Genomic DNA, 16,343 nt, shown 5'->3' with positions numbered 1-16,343 from the left:
TTGGCTCTTCACTGAACTCTCCTTGCATCAAACAGCCCCAAAATCAAATCACAGCAAAAATAAAAATGAAGATGAAGTCACCCTGGAGCTGGAAGATGCTTCATTTTAAATCACTGCCACCTCTGCACCTTCCCCAAACCCTCCCCAGGACTTACAACTCATCTCCCTGCTCCTTCCCTGCTGGTTGGAACTCCACTGGGATGGAAAAGGAACTGAACGAGGGAGAAAAACTGACTGAAAATACATGATTTAATCCTTGGAACACCCTTCCCACTCCCAAATCCACCCAGCACTTCATCCCAGCTCCTCTGGAACAGATGGGATCTCCTGGCAGCCTCCAAATTACTCGACAGCACTTTCTCCCCTAACAAAGCAAACTAATTACTGGAGGAAGATGCTGTTTCCCATCCATTTTCCTGCTATTTTTTAAGGAATCAGCCAGCTTGCTGTCTGAGGAAGGACTTGCAGAGAAGCAGATTCTTCCAGGAAAAGCCTCTAAAAAAGATAAAATTTCCACATTCCTTCAGGAAAAGCTCCTAAAAAGGATAAAATTTCCAAATTCTTTCAGGAAAAGCTTCTTCAAACTACAGACTTTCCATATTCTTTCAAGGAAAGATTATAAAAAAATTATACTATTTTTATTTTTTTTATATTTTTTTTTATTATATTGCAATACTAAATATACTACGGAAAACTATAAACTTTCCAAATTCTTTCAAGGAAAGACTATAAAAAAATTATACAATTTTTTATTATTTTTTTTTATTAAATTTTTACTGTATTACTACACTAAATGTACTATGGAAAACCTATAAACTTGCCAGATTCCTTCAGGAAAAGCTCCTAAAAATGAGAATTTATTTGGATTTTTTCAAGACCTTCTAAAACCTATAAATGTTCCAAATTCCTTCAAGAAAAGTTTCTAAAAACCATAAACTTTCCAGATTCTTTCAGGAAAAGCTTCTAAAAACTCTAAACTTTCCAGATTCTTTCAGGAAAAGCCCCTAAAAATCCTAAACGTTCCAAATTCTTCCAGGAAAAGCTCCTAAAAAAAGATAAAAATTCCAGATTCTTTCGGGAAAAGCTCCTAAAAGAGATAAAATTTCCAGATTCTTCCAGGAAAAGCTTCTGAAAACTATAAACTTTCCAGATTCTTTCAGGAAAACCTTCTAAAAACCCTAAACTTTCCAGATTTTTTTTCAGGAAAAGTTTCTAAAACCTAAAATCTCTCCAAATTCCTCCAGGAAAAGCTCCTAAAAATGGCTGCAGGGGATTACAAGACTGAGATTAATTTGATAACAAGCCCTAAAAAAAAACCAGCCTGAGCTGCAGCACCAGCAGTTGAGCCACTTGGATGAGTCCCAGACACCCAGGGATGTTCAACACTCTCAGAGAAAAAGAAAAATCACAATATTCAGCACAAAGAGCTGCAGAGAAAAGCCAAGGGATTTTGGAATAACTGAGCAAATTCAGCCTGGATTTGCAATCCAGTGGGGATTTGTGGAGTGGGAAAGAACCCAAAGCTGCAGCCCCTTAATAGGAACAGTCCTGCAGGTAAATCCCTTTTTATTATTCCAAAGTACCCCGGGAAAAATACTAATTGAAAACACAGTTCTAATCCCATCCAGCTGGAAAACATCAGCTCAGGATGAAAGTGGCTGGACACTGGGCTGCCAACTGGCTCTGGACAATGGAAAAAGGAATTAATCCTTTGCAGACAAGACTGTCCCAATTTCCACTTCTCCTCTGTCACCTTCCAATCAGCTCCTCAGTAACCAAAGGCTTGGATTCCCACAGGGAAAGGAAACCATTGGTGATAACACAAGTTTGGGTTTCTTGCATTAAAGTGAAGATTCAAATTTGGGCACAGAGGAACTGGAGGATGGTTCCAGTCCAACAGCACAGCACCATTTCACTTTCCTTGGCTAAGAGTTAAAAACAGCCAAACCACAAAGAAAATACAAATTAAAACACAGTTTATCCAATTCTCCATCATCCCAGCCCTTCTTCCTGCAGTTCCCTCCTACCACGAGCTTTTTTCCCCAGGCAGGTGCTCTGGACAATGGAAAAAGGAATTAATCCTTTTCAGACAAGACTGTCCCAATTTCCATTTCTCCTTTGTCACCTTCCCATCAACTCCTCAGGAACCAAAGGCTTGGATTCCCCCAGGGAAAGGAAACCATTGGTGATAACACAAGTTTGGGTTTCTTGCATTAAAGTGAAGATTCAAATTTGGGCACAGAGGAACTGGAGGATGGTTCCAGTCCAACAGCACAGCAGCATTTCACTCTCTTCCTGCCTAACCCAGCCAAACCACAAAGAAAATACAAATTAAAACAAAGTTTGTCCAGTTCTGTGTCATCCCATCCTGCAGCTCCCTCCTGCCACGAGCTTTTTTTCTCCGTGCAGGTGCTCTGGACAATGGAAAAAGGAATTAATCCTTTGCAGACAAGACTGTCCCATTTGCCACTTCTCCTTTGTCACCTTCCAGTCAACTCCTCAGTAACCAAAGGCCTGGATTCCCCCAGGGAAAGGGAACCATTGGTGTGTTCCTGATAACACAAGTTTGGGGTTCTTGCATTAAAATGAAGACTCAAATTTGGGCACAGAAGAACTGGAGGATGGTTCCAGGGACACCTTCCACTAGCCCAGGTTGCTCCAACCTGGCCTTAGACACTTCCAGGGATCCAGGGGCAGCCACAGTTTCTCTGGCAACCTGGGCCAGGGCCTCACCACCCTCACAGGGGAGAACTTTTTCCTAATATTTAATTTCAATCTTCCTTCCTTCAGCCTAATGAGGAAGACTTCCAAAAAACTTCAGCCTCAATAAAATAAAACAATTCAGCTGCCCTTGGACAGGGAAGAAAAATAATCAGTGCTCTCAGGTTCTTGATTTTTAAGTTTTGTACATAAATCTGTGCAAGTCAAAGCATCACCTTAAAAAGATATTTAAATTCATTTGTTGCTTTTTAAATACACTTTTCCTAAAACCCCAACATGCTGTGTGTGCAAGACAGTGATTTCTCCACGTTCCTATTTGCTCGCCACGAGATCTATTGGAATGTATATTTATAATCAGAAATATTTTAACAGCGTTCCAACAGACAGATTATAACCCAAAAACCAGATTATATTCCAACAGACAGATTATATCCAAAAAACCAGATTATATTCCAACACACAGATTATATTCCAACAGACAGATTATATTCCAACACACAGATTATATTCCAAAAAAACCGATTATATTCCAACAGACATGATTATATTCCTGTTTGCTTTGAGGTATCACCGAAAAAAGGTGATTTTATTCACAGCAGCTGCAGGTACTTGCAGCCAAACGTTGCCTGGCGCAAAGGTGATTTTTTTCTCTATCAGAAGGCACAAAACTAACAAGGCAAACCCAACATCTCACAGGCTAAATCAGCACGAGTTTTATCTGAACCAGCCCGGAAGATTTCGGCGAAAATCCGAAGCGATAAAATCAAATTAAAACGGTACCTGTTGGCCCTCCCGGCCTTCCAGCTTCTGGAAAACGGGGAGGGTTTGGGATTATTGTGTTAAACACCCGGGACAAATGGTGGAGAGGACCATCCCAAAGCCCCAGCTCTCACCTTTATGCTCCCCCCGATGAGATCTGGTGGCTCTTCGTCTGTTTCTAAGGCAACGTTGATGGAGGCGAAGGGGCGACTCGCCATCTGTTGCATCTCACGCAGGAGTTGCTGGTTTAACAAAGAGAAAAACGACCATCAGCACATTGTCCCCACACGAAGATGTAAAGGGGGGGAAAATGTCTCTAAAAGGAAAAAATAACCTCCCGGGGTCGTAATGGGTTTAAGATGCAGGTAATGGGAAATATTCATGTTGTAGAAGTTCTTGGGACAAGCTCGACGCGAAGTCTGAGGGAGGGAAAACGACCTGCCCGGGTCTCCATAAAGCAGATATTTTACTTTTTAAGCTGCTGTTTGTCATCACCTGCCTGATTCCAGCTCCACAGGATTTGTGGGAATCATTTTAAAACTAAACAGCAGCGGTTTGTTAAGTGCTGTAGGAATGAATTTGCTATCTATTTTTTTTTATGACAGCCCCAGCAAAACGCTGTCAGGCTGCTATTGAATAATCCTCTGCTTTTATTGTTTCCTTGCTGAATGCAGCAAATGTATCAAATGGCAAACATGTCCTTGTTGCAAAATGTTTTATTAAAATAACAAAAAAAACCCCTTTTCCTGGATAAATCCCCTCGAGCCCTCACGACACAAGACATCTTTTTATTCTGCTCAGAAGCACTTTTAAGCATCACAATGCAGTTCCCCCCCCCCTTTTTTAACACACAGAAAATAGGCACTTTCTACACAGCTGGGCTGGGAGCAGCACTTCACTTTTAGCTGAGCTGTGGACAGGCTTCTTTTTGGCTTCAGTGATTGATCTTTAATAGCAACAGCACAGCCTGGGAGGGGATGGAGAAGCCAAAACTCCCTGAAGCAAAGAGGTCCGATGGGAATCGATGCCTCTGTTTAACAAGGGAAGAGGCCAACACTTTGTAGGGCATGTGAACAGCCAGTGCTCTCACCCTTAAGTGCAGAAACTGCCCAAACCACAGAGCTTTGCACATTTGCCATCACTCCTTATCCCCAGCAACACCAGTTATCCTCAAATTTTAAGCTGGACTGAGGCACCACCGAACGCTCTCTATAATTCCCACCATCACCACCTGCATTTCCCATCGATTTTGGGCAATTTGACACTCCCAAGTCCTGAACTGATCATTTCCAGCACTCAGAAAGTGCTAAAAAAAACCACCACAAACTGCATCAAATATCCCCCACCCAGCACAGCAGAGGGTGAAAGGAAGGTGTCGTTATCCAGCGACGTCGTTTGGCCAGAACGAATCCATGGAATCATGGAATGGTTTGGGTGGGAAGGGACCTTCAGGATCATCCAGTTCCACTCCCTGCCATGGGCAGGGACACCTTCCACTAGCCAAGGTTGCTCCATCCTGGCCTTGGACACTTCCAGGGATCCAGGGGCAGCCACAGCTTCTCTGGGCAACCTGGGACAGGGCCTCCCCACCCTCACAGGGAAGAATTTGGAAGGAATTCCTGGCAGTGAGGTGGGTGAGGCCCTGGTACAGGTTGGACAGAGAAACTGTGGCTGCCCCTGGATCCCTGGAAGTGTCCAAGGCCAGGTTGGACAGGGCTTGGAGCAACCTTGGCTCAGCCTTTCCTGGTGCCAGAGATGCTCCAGTTCCTTCATCACCCTCACAGCCCCCTCTGGACCTGCTCCAGGAGCTCCATGTCCCTGCTGTGCTGAGGAGCCAGAGCTGGACCCAGCACTGCAGAAGAGCCTCACAGGGCTGAGCAGAGGGGCAGGATCCCCTCCCTGACCTGCTGGGAATGCTCTTCCTGATGCACCCCATGATCCCATTGGCCTCCCTGGCACAAGGACACACTCTTGGCTCAGGGCCACCTCATTGTCTCCCAGGATCTGGTTGTTCCTCCCCAGGTCCAAGCCCCTGCTTTTGCTGAATTTCAGAAGGTTCTTCTCTGCCCATCTCTCCAGCCTGTCCAGATCCTACTGGAGGGCCACAAAACCCTCTGAGGTATCAGCTGCTCCTCCCAGATTTGTATCATCACCAAACTTCTGAGCAGACACCAACCCTTCATCCAAGTCACCAGATGAAGTTAAACAACACTGGGCCCAATACTGAACCTTGGGGGACACCACCAGTGACATGTCTCCAACTGGGTCCTATGTCACTGATTATGACCCTCTGGGAAGCTTTCATGGTCTTTTCTTTGCCAAGACAATGATTACGTTGAGATTTTTATTTAATGCAGAAAACTAGAGGGCTCTCTGTAATTTGGGGTTCAGGCAAGGCACAATGAGCTCAGTGCAGCACAGGCTGGGGGGCAGGTAACCCTCACTAGCTCTCAGCTTAATTAAAAGAAAATATAAAATTTCACTGCATGTGATAAAGTTTTCCCTTAATTTTTGAAAGAAAAACAAGAAAGGAGTGGGGGGGAAGAAAGGGCATTTTTGAGCAGATTGTAGATACTGTCACGAAGCGAAAAATCTCGAGGAAGGCTCCTGCAACGAAGGATTTGTAGGCAAACTTTGTGTGGAGCTCACACTTTGGGGAAGAGGACACGAGGAGTTTGGGGATATTTAAAGCAAACCAGCAGATTGCAGACGAAAGCAAAGTGTGAAACAGATTGTTGGGTTGCTGGTGCTGTAATTGTCCCCTTCAGCGATCGCAGAGCGCTTCGTCTAATGGCTCTAAAATCAACCAACAAGCTGTGCTGATGGAGGTGTCCAGGAGACTGATGGACTAAAAAGCTCTCAGTTCTTCAGAGGAAGTTGTTTTACTCAAGAAAATGTGCAATTTGGCAACATGGATCAGAGTGAAGTCAATAGTAGCGGCGAGGGTGTGGAATTATGGGGTGGTTTTTGTTGGAAGGGACCAACCCAGTGAGATTGTTTGGGCAGAACTAATTCATGGAATCATAGGATGGCTTGAGTTGGAAGGGAATTTAAAGATCACCTAGTCCACCCCCTGCCATGGGCAGGGTCACCTTCTACTAGACCAGGTTGCTCCAAGCCTGTCCAACCTGGCCTTGGACACTTCCAGGGATCCAGGGGCAGACTTCTCTGCCCATCTGTGCCAGAGCCTCAGCACCCTCACAGCCAACAATTCCTTCCCAATATCCCATCCAACCCTGCCCTCTGGCACTGAGAAGCCATTCCCTGTGTCCTGTCCCTCCATGCCTTGTCCCCAGTCCCTCTCCAGCTCTCCTGGAGCCCCTTTCTCTTCTCCAGGGGAACCCCCCCAGCTCTCCCAGCCTGGCTCCAGAGCAGAGGGGCTCCAGCCCTGGCAGCAGCTCCAGGGCCTCCTCTGGACTCTCTCCAGCAGCTCCACGTCCTTGTGCTGTTGTTCCCAGGGCTGGAGGCAGCTCTGCATGGGGGTCTCACCTGAGCACAACAGGGAAAACCAACGGTCCAAGCTGCAACCCAAGCAGCAAATGCCTGAGGGAACATCCTTTCCCTAAGCCCAGCTTGTGGTGTAGTACCACTCAGGGCACAAAGTTCCCCCTAAAAAATTAAGAATTAATTTGAGAAATAATTGTCCTATAACCTGAATGTCACTCTCTGCCCCGGGGCCTGGGCCCTGCATATCTAACCCGGGCACGTATCTATCCCTCAACACTTGTTTGGTGCGTTGAAATTTTAATTAAAAGGTTTTATGATGTTGTAAGGGAGAAAGTGTGGCTTTTCCCCAGCCAGGAGGTTGAGCCTGGCTTTAGAAGCCAGCAGCACTTAACATCAAGAAAGCCCAGAACCTGCCTTGCTCTCACTCCTAATTTCTGAGATTTCAAATAATGAACCTCAACGCTCTTTCAAGCCAACCTTTGCTTTCCAGATGACACAATTAATAGGACAACCTGGGAATATTTTAAATCACTTAGGCCTGAAGAGGATTTTTAAGGCGAAGCGTTTGACAGGCTTACAATGAAATCACATCAAAAAGCCTCTCCTGGAACACAACCCCGGCCTTTAATATTTAAATAGCTGCAAACTCTGAACTTGCACAACTTTCATGTGCACTGAGTTTGATTTTTATTCCATATCACAGAATCACAGGATGGTTTGTGTTGGAAAGAACTTTAAAGACCATCCAGTTCCACCCCCTGCCATGGGCAGGGACACCTTCCACTAGCCCAGCTTGCTCCAAGCCCCCTCCAACCCGGCCTTGGACACTTCCAGAGATCCAGGGGCAGCCACAGCTTCTCTGCCCAACCTGGGACAGGGCCTCCCCACCCTCACAGTCAGGAATTCCTTCCCAATATCCCATCTAGCCCTGCCCTCTGGCAGTGGGAAGCCATTCCCCCTTGTCCTGTCCCTCCATGCCTTGTCCCAAGTCCTTCTCCAGCTCTCCTGGAGCCCCTTTTTGCCCTGCAAGGGGCTCTCAGGTCTCTCCAGGGGAACCCCCTCAGTTCTCCCAGCCTGTTTCCTTAGGGAAGATGCTCCAGTTCCCTCATCAATTTTGTAGCCTCCTTTGGACGTGGTCCAACAGTTACACACCCTTCTTATGTTGGGGGCACAAGAAACCATTCCATGAATCCCAGAATGGTTTGGGTTGGGACAGACTTTAAAGATTACTCAGTTCCAACCCCCTGCCACGGGCAGGGACACCTTCCACTATCCCAAGTTGCTCCAAGCCCTGTCCAACCTGGCCTTGGACACTTCCAACACAGCAATTCCTACCAGGGATTCTTTAAATTCACCCATGTTGAGCAATGGACAATCCAAAATGAAGAGTGTGGTAGTGATGGGAGAAAAACCTGCCTTGGAATGGAGGGAAGCCCTGTCAGGTAGCAGCAGAGGCTCTCAGGGAGAAGAAAAACAGCTCTTGAGGTTCCCAGGTTAATTGAGTCGTATAACCTACGCCGTGTTTCCTGACAGGGAAAGCCTGGAAGTTTTATTCCCGACAATAAAGCAGCCACCAGGCTCTGTATAACCCCCCTCCCCCTCCCTGCTCCCATCCATCCTGGGAATTGCCCCCTGCACAGGTTGTTTTATTTTATAATTTATATTTTTCAGCCAGGAAATAAGGGTGATTTTTTTTCCCAGAAGAAAGCCACACGTTTTGGATTTTGTTTGCTCCTTGTGAAGAATGGCTTTAAAAAAAAGCAAAAGGCTGATCTAGAAATGAAGGAACTTGAGTTTTCACAGGAGTATATTTTGTCTCAGTTTTTAACAGAGAGGGAACACACACACCAGGTAGGAAAACTCAGGGAAGCACTGGCACAGGTTGCCCAGAGAAGCTGTGGCTGCCCCTGGATCCCTGGAAGTGTCCAAGGACAGGGCTTGGATCAACCTGGGCTAGTGGAAGGTGTCCCTGCCCATGGCAGGGGGTGGAACTGGATGAGTTTTAAGCTCCCTTCCAACCCAAACCATTCCATGATTCCATGATTCCAAAACCACGGGTGTGGTGAGGGAGCAGTGGGAACAGATGAGCAAAAGCAAAGCAAGCAGGATCCCACAGGAAAATTCCAGCTGACGGGATGCATCCAGACAGGGCAGCTGCAGGAATGGCTGGGACCACCACACAAAGTCAAAGGAGGTGAACTTGAATAAGAGGAGCCAGAAAAGAGCAATAGTCTGATCAATGAGGGTGTTTTCCCCCCCAGGAATTTGTAGATTTAATCTTTCAAGGTATTTTTTAAATTCAGATATTCCTGCACTCCTGGGCTGCTGTTTTTAGAGCAACCTCAGGAGATACAACTGGTTTGAAAATAACTTTTGCTGAAGATCCTTCAACAGAGCCTTTGACAGAATCACAGAATTGTTAAGGCTGGAAAACTGTCTGAGATCACTGAGTCCAATCACTCCCAGCACTGCCAAGGCCACCACTGACCCCTGTCCCCAAGGGCCACATCCACAGGGATTTTAAATCCCTCCAGGGATGGGGATCCACCCCTGCCCTGGGCAGCTGTGCCAGGGCTGGACAACTCTTTCCAGGAAGGAATTTTCCCCAATATCCAATCTAAACCTCCCCTGGCACAGCTTCAAGCCGTTTCCTCCCATCCTGATGAGACATGCAGGATTAGAGGTTATCCTTTGAGGATGTCCCATTTGTGCACAAATACCTACTTGCTTATGCACAGCTATCAACCCCTATTTCCAGGCATGATTAACTTAGTGAGGAGGACTTGTCCCACAGCTCTCCTGGAATGACAACTCCCAGAACAGCAGCTCCACCAGTGTGGGAAGGGGACATCAACCTCATGGGGTTGCCAAGGGCTTCTGGAGAAGGTTCCTGTCCTGGCAGTGGTGGAAAGGGATCTGCACATCTCCCGGGTGTTCAGGCATCAGAGAAACATGGAATCATGGAATGGGTTGGAAAGGGATCTTAAAGAGCACCCAGTTCCACCCCCTGCCACGGGCAGGGACACCTTCCACTAGACCACGTTGCTCCAGGTTGTCCAGCCTGGCCTTGGACACTTCCAGGGATCCAGGAGCAGCCACAGCTTCTCTGCCCAACCTGGGACAGGGCCTCCCCACCCTCACAGTCAGGAATTCCTTCCCAATATCCCATCTAGCCCTGCCCTCTGGCACTGGGAAGCCATTCCCTGTGTGCTGTCCCTCCATCCCTTGTCCCCAGTCCCTCTCCAGCTCTCCTGGAGCCCCTTTAGGCCCTGCAAGGGGCTCTCAGCTCTCCCTGGAGCCTTCTCTTCTCCAGGGGAACCCCCCAGCTCTCCCAGCCTGGCTCCAGAGGAGAACCACTGTGGAAGTAACACACAGATCCTGCCGTGGGAACATTCCCTTTATGTCCTCTCAACTCAGTGACCTTGGGGGTGGGGAAGGGGAGAAGCCACTGGAGTTCCCTTCCCAAATAAAAACCAGCATCAGCAAAAAAAAAACCAACACAGGAACCGTAAATATTCCATGAGGATGAGCCACAGGGCCTCAGAACCAAGTGATTTAAAGCATTTAGCTACAATTACACAAACTACCACGCCAGTCAACAAACAAACAATTTTCTCCGTCGTTTTCATCATCGCCGAAAATTAAGTTTTTAAAGCCCCTCGAGCAGTGAACATATTAATGTCAGCTAATTAGTTTGGTGACTGACTTTGCAGGCTGCCTTGAAAGGGAGAGGGAGGGGAGAATTAACGTTCAAATGCTTCTCAACAGGCATTTCCACACTTCAGAACTACAACAAAGCAGAAAGCAAAGCTGCTGGGAAGTCGCCTCATGCTGAAATGATGGAAGATATTTAATTCAGGGCTGATTAAGGTAAGTAAGTTATTCATCCATAATCATGCCCAGTAGGAGGGCACTGAAAACCTGACCTTTAATAACAAGAATAAGATGGTTTCTTTTTAAAAGACCAGAAGGATCCAGTCCATGCAGATTAAGCTGTGCATCAATAGCTGATAATTACACAGTGGCACGATGCACCTTTGATTGAGCTGAGCTCTTCTGGGGATAATTACACAACACTCCTTCTCTCCCTGATTTTTCCAAATAGCTAAATTGGGTACCTGTGCTGCTGATCCCTGTCATCAGGGAGACACCTGAGTCTGAAACGAGAACAGCTTTATACAGAAATCATGGAATATCATGAGCTGGAAGGGACCCACAAGGATCATCCAGTCCAACCCTCAGCCCTGCACAGACACCCCAACAATCCCACCCTGTCCCTCAGAGCATTGTCCAAACCCTCCTGGAGCTCTGGCAGCCTCAGGGCTGTGCCCACTGCCCTGGGGAGCCTGGGCAGTGCCCAACCACCCTCTGGGGGAAGAACCTTTTCCTGAGATCCAACCTGAGCCTGCCCTGGCACAGCTCCAGCCATTCCCTGGGTCCTGTCACTGCTCACGAGGGTAAAGAGATCAGTACAATGCAGTTGTGGGCTCTGTAAAACCAGGTTGAACTTGCCTAGAGCTGGACTTGATACAATCATGGAATCATGGAATGGTTTGGGTGGGAAGAGATTGTAATGACCATCCAGTTCCACCCCCTGCCGTGGGCAGGGACACCTTCCACTAGCCCAGGTTGCTCCAAGTCCCATCCAACCTGGCCTTGGACACTTCCAGGGATCCAGGGGCAGCCACAGCTTCTCTGCCCAACCTGGGACAGGGCCTCCCCATCCTCACAGCCAGGAATTCCTTCTCAATATCTGACCTAACCCTGCCCTCAGTGGGAAGCCATTACCCCTTGTCCTGTCCCTCCATCCCTTGTCCAAAGTCCCTCTCCAGCTCTCTTGTAGGTCCCCTTCATGAACTGCCAGAATCATAGAATGTTTTGGGTTAGAAGGAACCTTAAAAGGTCCCTTTAAGATCCCTTACAAGGACCTTTTAAAGGCCCTGTAAAGATCATCTGGTTTGAACCAGGAAAGGGTTGGATCCAAGGGGTTGGTATCCCAAGGGAGATAATTCAGCTTCATCTAGTTTGATACTCCAGCTTCATCTTCAGTCAAGTTCCCATCACTTCTTTTCTGGGATATAAACCCAACTTCATTCCCTAATGCCAACCCCTCTGAAGGCTCCGTGGGAAGAGCCCGGTTGGCTCCCAACGCCGTGTCCGTGTTTTCCAGTCCTGCACAGAGAGGATCAACCTCCCACTGCTCAGCTGGAACTGGTCACGTTCAAGTTCACCCCGAGATGAGCCTGAAGTGACAGCACCACGTTCAGCCAAAACCAGGCCCCCAATTCCCCCCTGAGCCGGAACTTCCCGTCAACATCAACATTTTGGGATGTTTTTCCTCTTCAGGGCACCTCTGATTTCTGCTACGGTTCCCTGTGGTTGGAGACCAAGGCCACATGGATCACATGGATCCCTGCAGAGCACAGGCGGCGTTTGGATGCTGGAAAAAGCCTCCTGGCACTGTGAGATGGTTCCCATTCATGGATTTTAAATTCAGGGAGAGCGGAAAGTTCCGATTATTCGATGCGACCTCCTGCTCAGCCCAGAACTGCACCACAGCACTGACCTAGAAAAGGTCCTTCCCAAAGCTCTGCAATTCTCAGCCACATCCCTAAAAAACCTAAATAATTGGTGTTGCTGCTCTTGCCATTTAAAAGAGGAGAAAACCAAACCAGCTTTGGATTTTTTTACCCCCACTTGGGTGCCACAGAATGGCTGGGGTTGGAAAGGACCCAAACATCACATAATTCCAACCCCCTCCACGGGCAGAGACACCCTGCTGATGTTTTTGGCTGATCCTTCAGAAGATCTTCATCCCACCAGGGATCTTTACTACTCTGCCTCCAAACACAGGAAAGAGGAATTTGCATGGAGTTATTAAATCACCACAGCTCCTTAATTTCAGTCTGCTGTCCTGGGAATTCTGGGAAGGAAATCCACCTTAACTGCTTAAAAAATACACACCCAGACTTCTGTTTTCCACTCTAATCAGAGAACTGGGAACCAACAACGGAACTCGACTGGTTTGGGTTGGAAGGGACCTAAAAAATTCCCAACCCCCTCCATGGGCAGGGACACCCTGTTGATGTTTTTGGCTGATCCTTCAGAAGATCGTCATCCCACCAGGAATCTTCTACAAGTCCTTTCTGCAGCCACTGACTGGCATCATCAACTCTCAGCATGTCCTTCCTGGGATTACATGAGGAATTTGGGATGCTTTAAACTTGCTGATCTTCCAGATAACAAATTCATCTTGCAGTTTTGTTCTCCACCATCTGCAACACCCCAGGTTACACCTGAGAGTAACACTGTGCTCTTATTTTACTACTCTGCCTCCAAACACAGGGGAGAGGAATTTGCATGGAGTTATTAAATCACCACAGCTCCTTAATTTCAGTCTGTTTTCCTGGGAATTCTGTGAAAGAAATCCACTTTAACTGGTTAAAAATACATACTCAGACTTATGTTTTCCACTCTAATGAGAGAACTGGGAACCAACAACGTGACTCAACCTCCTCACTCACCCTCTTGCTGTGATTTCTCCACTCCCCCAATTCGTGTTTTCTCTACAAACCACCCCAAAACCAAGAAAATATTTTCTTCTCACTGACAGACACCACACAGGAAGGTCTGTGTGGCAAATGACTGCTGGGAGCTTGGAGAACACACCAGTAAACCCTCCAAAGAACCTGGGACTACCCGAATTTAGGGCTATTTCCTGCCTGACCTTTTAATATTCCTGCAAAAAGCTGATACCAGATCCTCTGGAGCAGATCCTGGTCCAAAACACCAATGGAGACTTTAAACAATGATGGAAATCCTGACTCACAGTTACAGTTTGAAAATATTCCCCAATTTGAAGCCTTTTCTTCGACCAAGGATGCCCTAAATCACAGTCTAAGAGAGAAGATATGAAAGAAATACTACCAGGTGAGAGCAGGAAGGGGAAGAAAATGAAGGCAGGGCACTAAATAATACACAGCACACATCCCTTGGAACATCTCTGCTGGGAAAACCATGGAAATCTGCCTTCCTGGTTGGTATTCCATGCTACAGAGGAGGATGCCAGGGAAAATAGAGGCATTTTGAACACACTTGGGAAGGAAAAAAAAGGTTTCAGCAACGAGGTCAGGAAGGGGAAGGATAATCCCTGCAGGAAATCAATACACAAACCCCCTCCTGAATAAGTTGGCAGAGTAAAAACGCTCAGTCCTGGAGAGTCTTGGCAAGAAAGGAGGCAAAATATAGACAATTTTATGGATGTTAAAGGTGAAATTGAGGTCTGGACACCCAAAGTGAGTTATCTCTGTTCCTGCTTGGTGTTGATGCTCCCACCCCACCCTGAAAAGGGCATGGGGAGTGATCCACCCGAGCTCCCTTTGTTGGCAGTTAAGAGGAGCTATTCCTTGCTCCAGGAGAAAAAGCAGACTGAGGGTGAAGAGAAGACAACTTGGATTCTAAAATAGAACAACAGGACAGAAAATTCCCAGCAGCAGAGGAGCACTTTAAATTTCTAATGCCACCCTCGTACTCGGTGATTTATTCTCTATTACCACCTTGATACCTTTAAAATGTCATCTTACAGAGACAAGACAGAAAGTTTTCCTATCCCCATTTCCTACTGTCATTCACCTGATCCTATAAAAGCTGCCTTTTTATCCCCATTTTCCCTCTTTAAGATGTCAGAAGGTACTTAAACGTGGTGCTCACTGGTAAGGGAATAAACACCCGACTCACAATCCCATCTCCCCCATGTCTGATAGGACACAAATCGTTCCCAATTTGACTCCAGGTCAAGGTTTACACTCTGAACTTTTTTACTCAGTGCTCCAAACTCATTTTCCTACACCTTGGCTACACCAGGTTTGCACACCCAACACACCCTTTGGGCAGGAGGCTGAGGAGCAGCTGCACAGGCTGGTTGGAGTGGATGAGATGAGGCACAGAAAAGGAAAAAAGTCAGGATTATATATATTGTATTTTATTTTATATTTTTATATATATTTCTATTCATATTATATATAAGAAGTCAGGAGAATCTTACATATTTGACAAAATCCTGATGGAGATCCTGCATTTGGAGCAGGAAGGAAGGAATGCAGATTTGATTCCAATCAAATACTGCTGCTCTGGTTCCATTAACCCACCACATCAAGCACAGTTTCTCCAAGCTTCCTCTAGGACTTCTCCCAGCACATAGAATCATAGAATCATAGAATCAGCTGGGTTGGAAGGGACCTCCGACATCATCAAGTCCAACCCTTGATCCAACCCCGCTGTGGTTCCCAGCCCATGGCACTGATGCCACATCCAGTCTCATCCTAAACACCTCCAGGGATGGAGAATCCACCACTTCCCTGGGCAGCCCATTCCAATGGCTGAGCACCCTCTCTGCAAAGAAATTCTTTCTAATCTCCAACCTAAACCTCCCCTGGAACAGCTTTAGACCGAGCCCTCTTGTCTTGCTGATGGTTGCCTGGGAAAAGAGACCAACCCTCCCTGGCTCCCCCCTCCTGTCAGGGAGTTGCAGAGAGTGAGGAGGTCTCCCCTGAGCCTCCTCTTCTCCAGGCTGAACAGCCCCAGCTCCCTCAGCCTCTCCTCATGGGAATTGTGCTCCAGTCCCTTCCCCAGCCTCGTTGCTCTCCTCTGCACCTGCTCCAGCCCCTCAATGTCCTTCCTGAGCTGAGGGCCCAGAACTGGACACAGCACTCCAGGGGTGGCCTCACCAGTGCTGAGTCCAGGCAAAGAATCACTTCCTTGGACCTGTTGGTCACACTGTTCCTGATCCAGGCCAGGATCCATTGGCCTTCTTGGCCACCTGGGCACACTCTGGCTCCTGTTCAGCTCCCTGTCCATCCCCACTCCCAGCTCCCTTCCTGCCTGGCTGCTCTCCAGCCCCTCTGGCCCAGCCTGGAGCTGCCGGGGGTTGTTGTGGCCAAAGTGCAGGACCCGGCCCTTGGCCTGGTTGAACCTCATCCCGCTGGAATCAGCCCAACTCTTCAGCTTGTCCAGGTCCCTCTGCAGAGCCAAGCAATCCTGCCTGAATAATTTTGACTCCTAAACCTTTCAGCACAGTCCCTTTTCTGCCCTATTCTTATCTCAGGTTAAGCCTCAGCAATCAGCTTCTCGCGATAAGGAGTCGGGCACTTGCAGTGCTCCCTTTGGAAGTAAAGCTGATGGATAGTTGGGAATTACCTGCAGATTGCATCATATTTTACTCAGTTCTGGGTTAAGATTAGACAACAAGCACAGAGTTATGACAGCACAGCCCAAGGAAGACAGGAGATTGTAACATGACTGCTGCTAAAAATACAGCTCAAAGCACAGTAAGACCTTCATCCAGGGTTGCAGCTTTTCACAGAATCATGGAATGGTTTGGGTGGGAAAGGACCTTAAAGACCATCCAGTTCCACCCC

General features: G+C 47.3%; 1 protein-coding gene across 3 annotated transcripts in view; it reads right to left on the bottom strand.

Annotated features, from left to right (window-relative positions):
• ATRN (attractin) overlaps positions 1–16,343 on the bottom strand; it is a 152,856-nt gene that overhangs the window by 15,588 nt on the left and 120,925 nt on the right. For all 3 annotated transcript variants that reach the window (XM_027660483.1, XM_027660482.1, XM_027660484.1), the window contains exon 27: positions 3,615–3,722. In XM_027660483.1, the coding sequence (XP_027516284.1) occupies positions 3,615–3,722 (108 nt within the window). The remainder of the gene's footprint in view (positions 1–3,614; positions 3,723–16,343) is intronic.

This window comes from Corapipo altera, unplaced genomic scaffold (assembly GCF_003945725.1).
Source record: "Corapipo altera isolate COAL_440 unplaced genomic scaffold, ASM394572v1 295, whole genome shotgun sequence".
NCBI classification, from domain to species: Eukaryota; Metazoa; Chordata; class Aves; order Passeriformes; family Pipridae; genus Corapipo; species Corapipo altera.
This window is presented reverse-complemented; position numbering and strand designations above follow the sequence as displayed.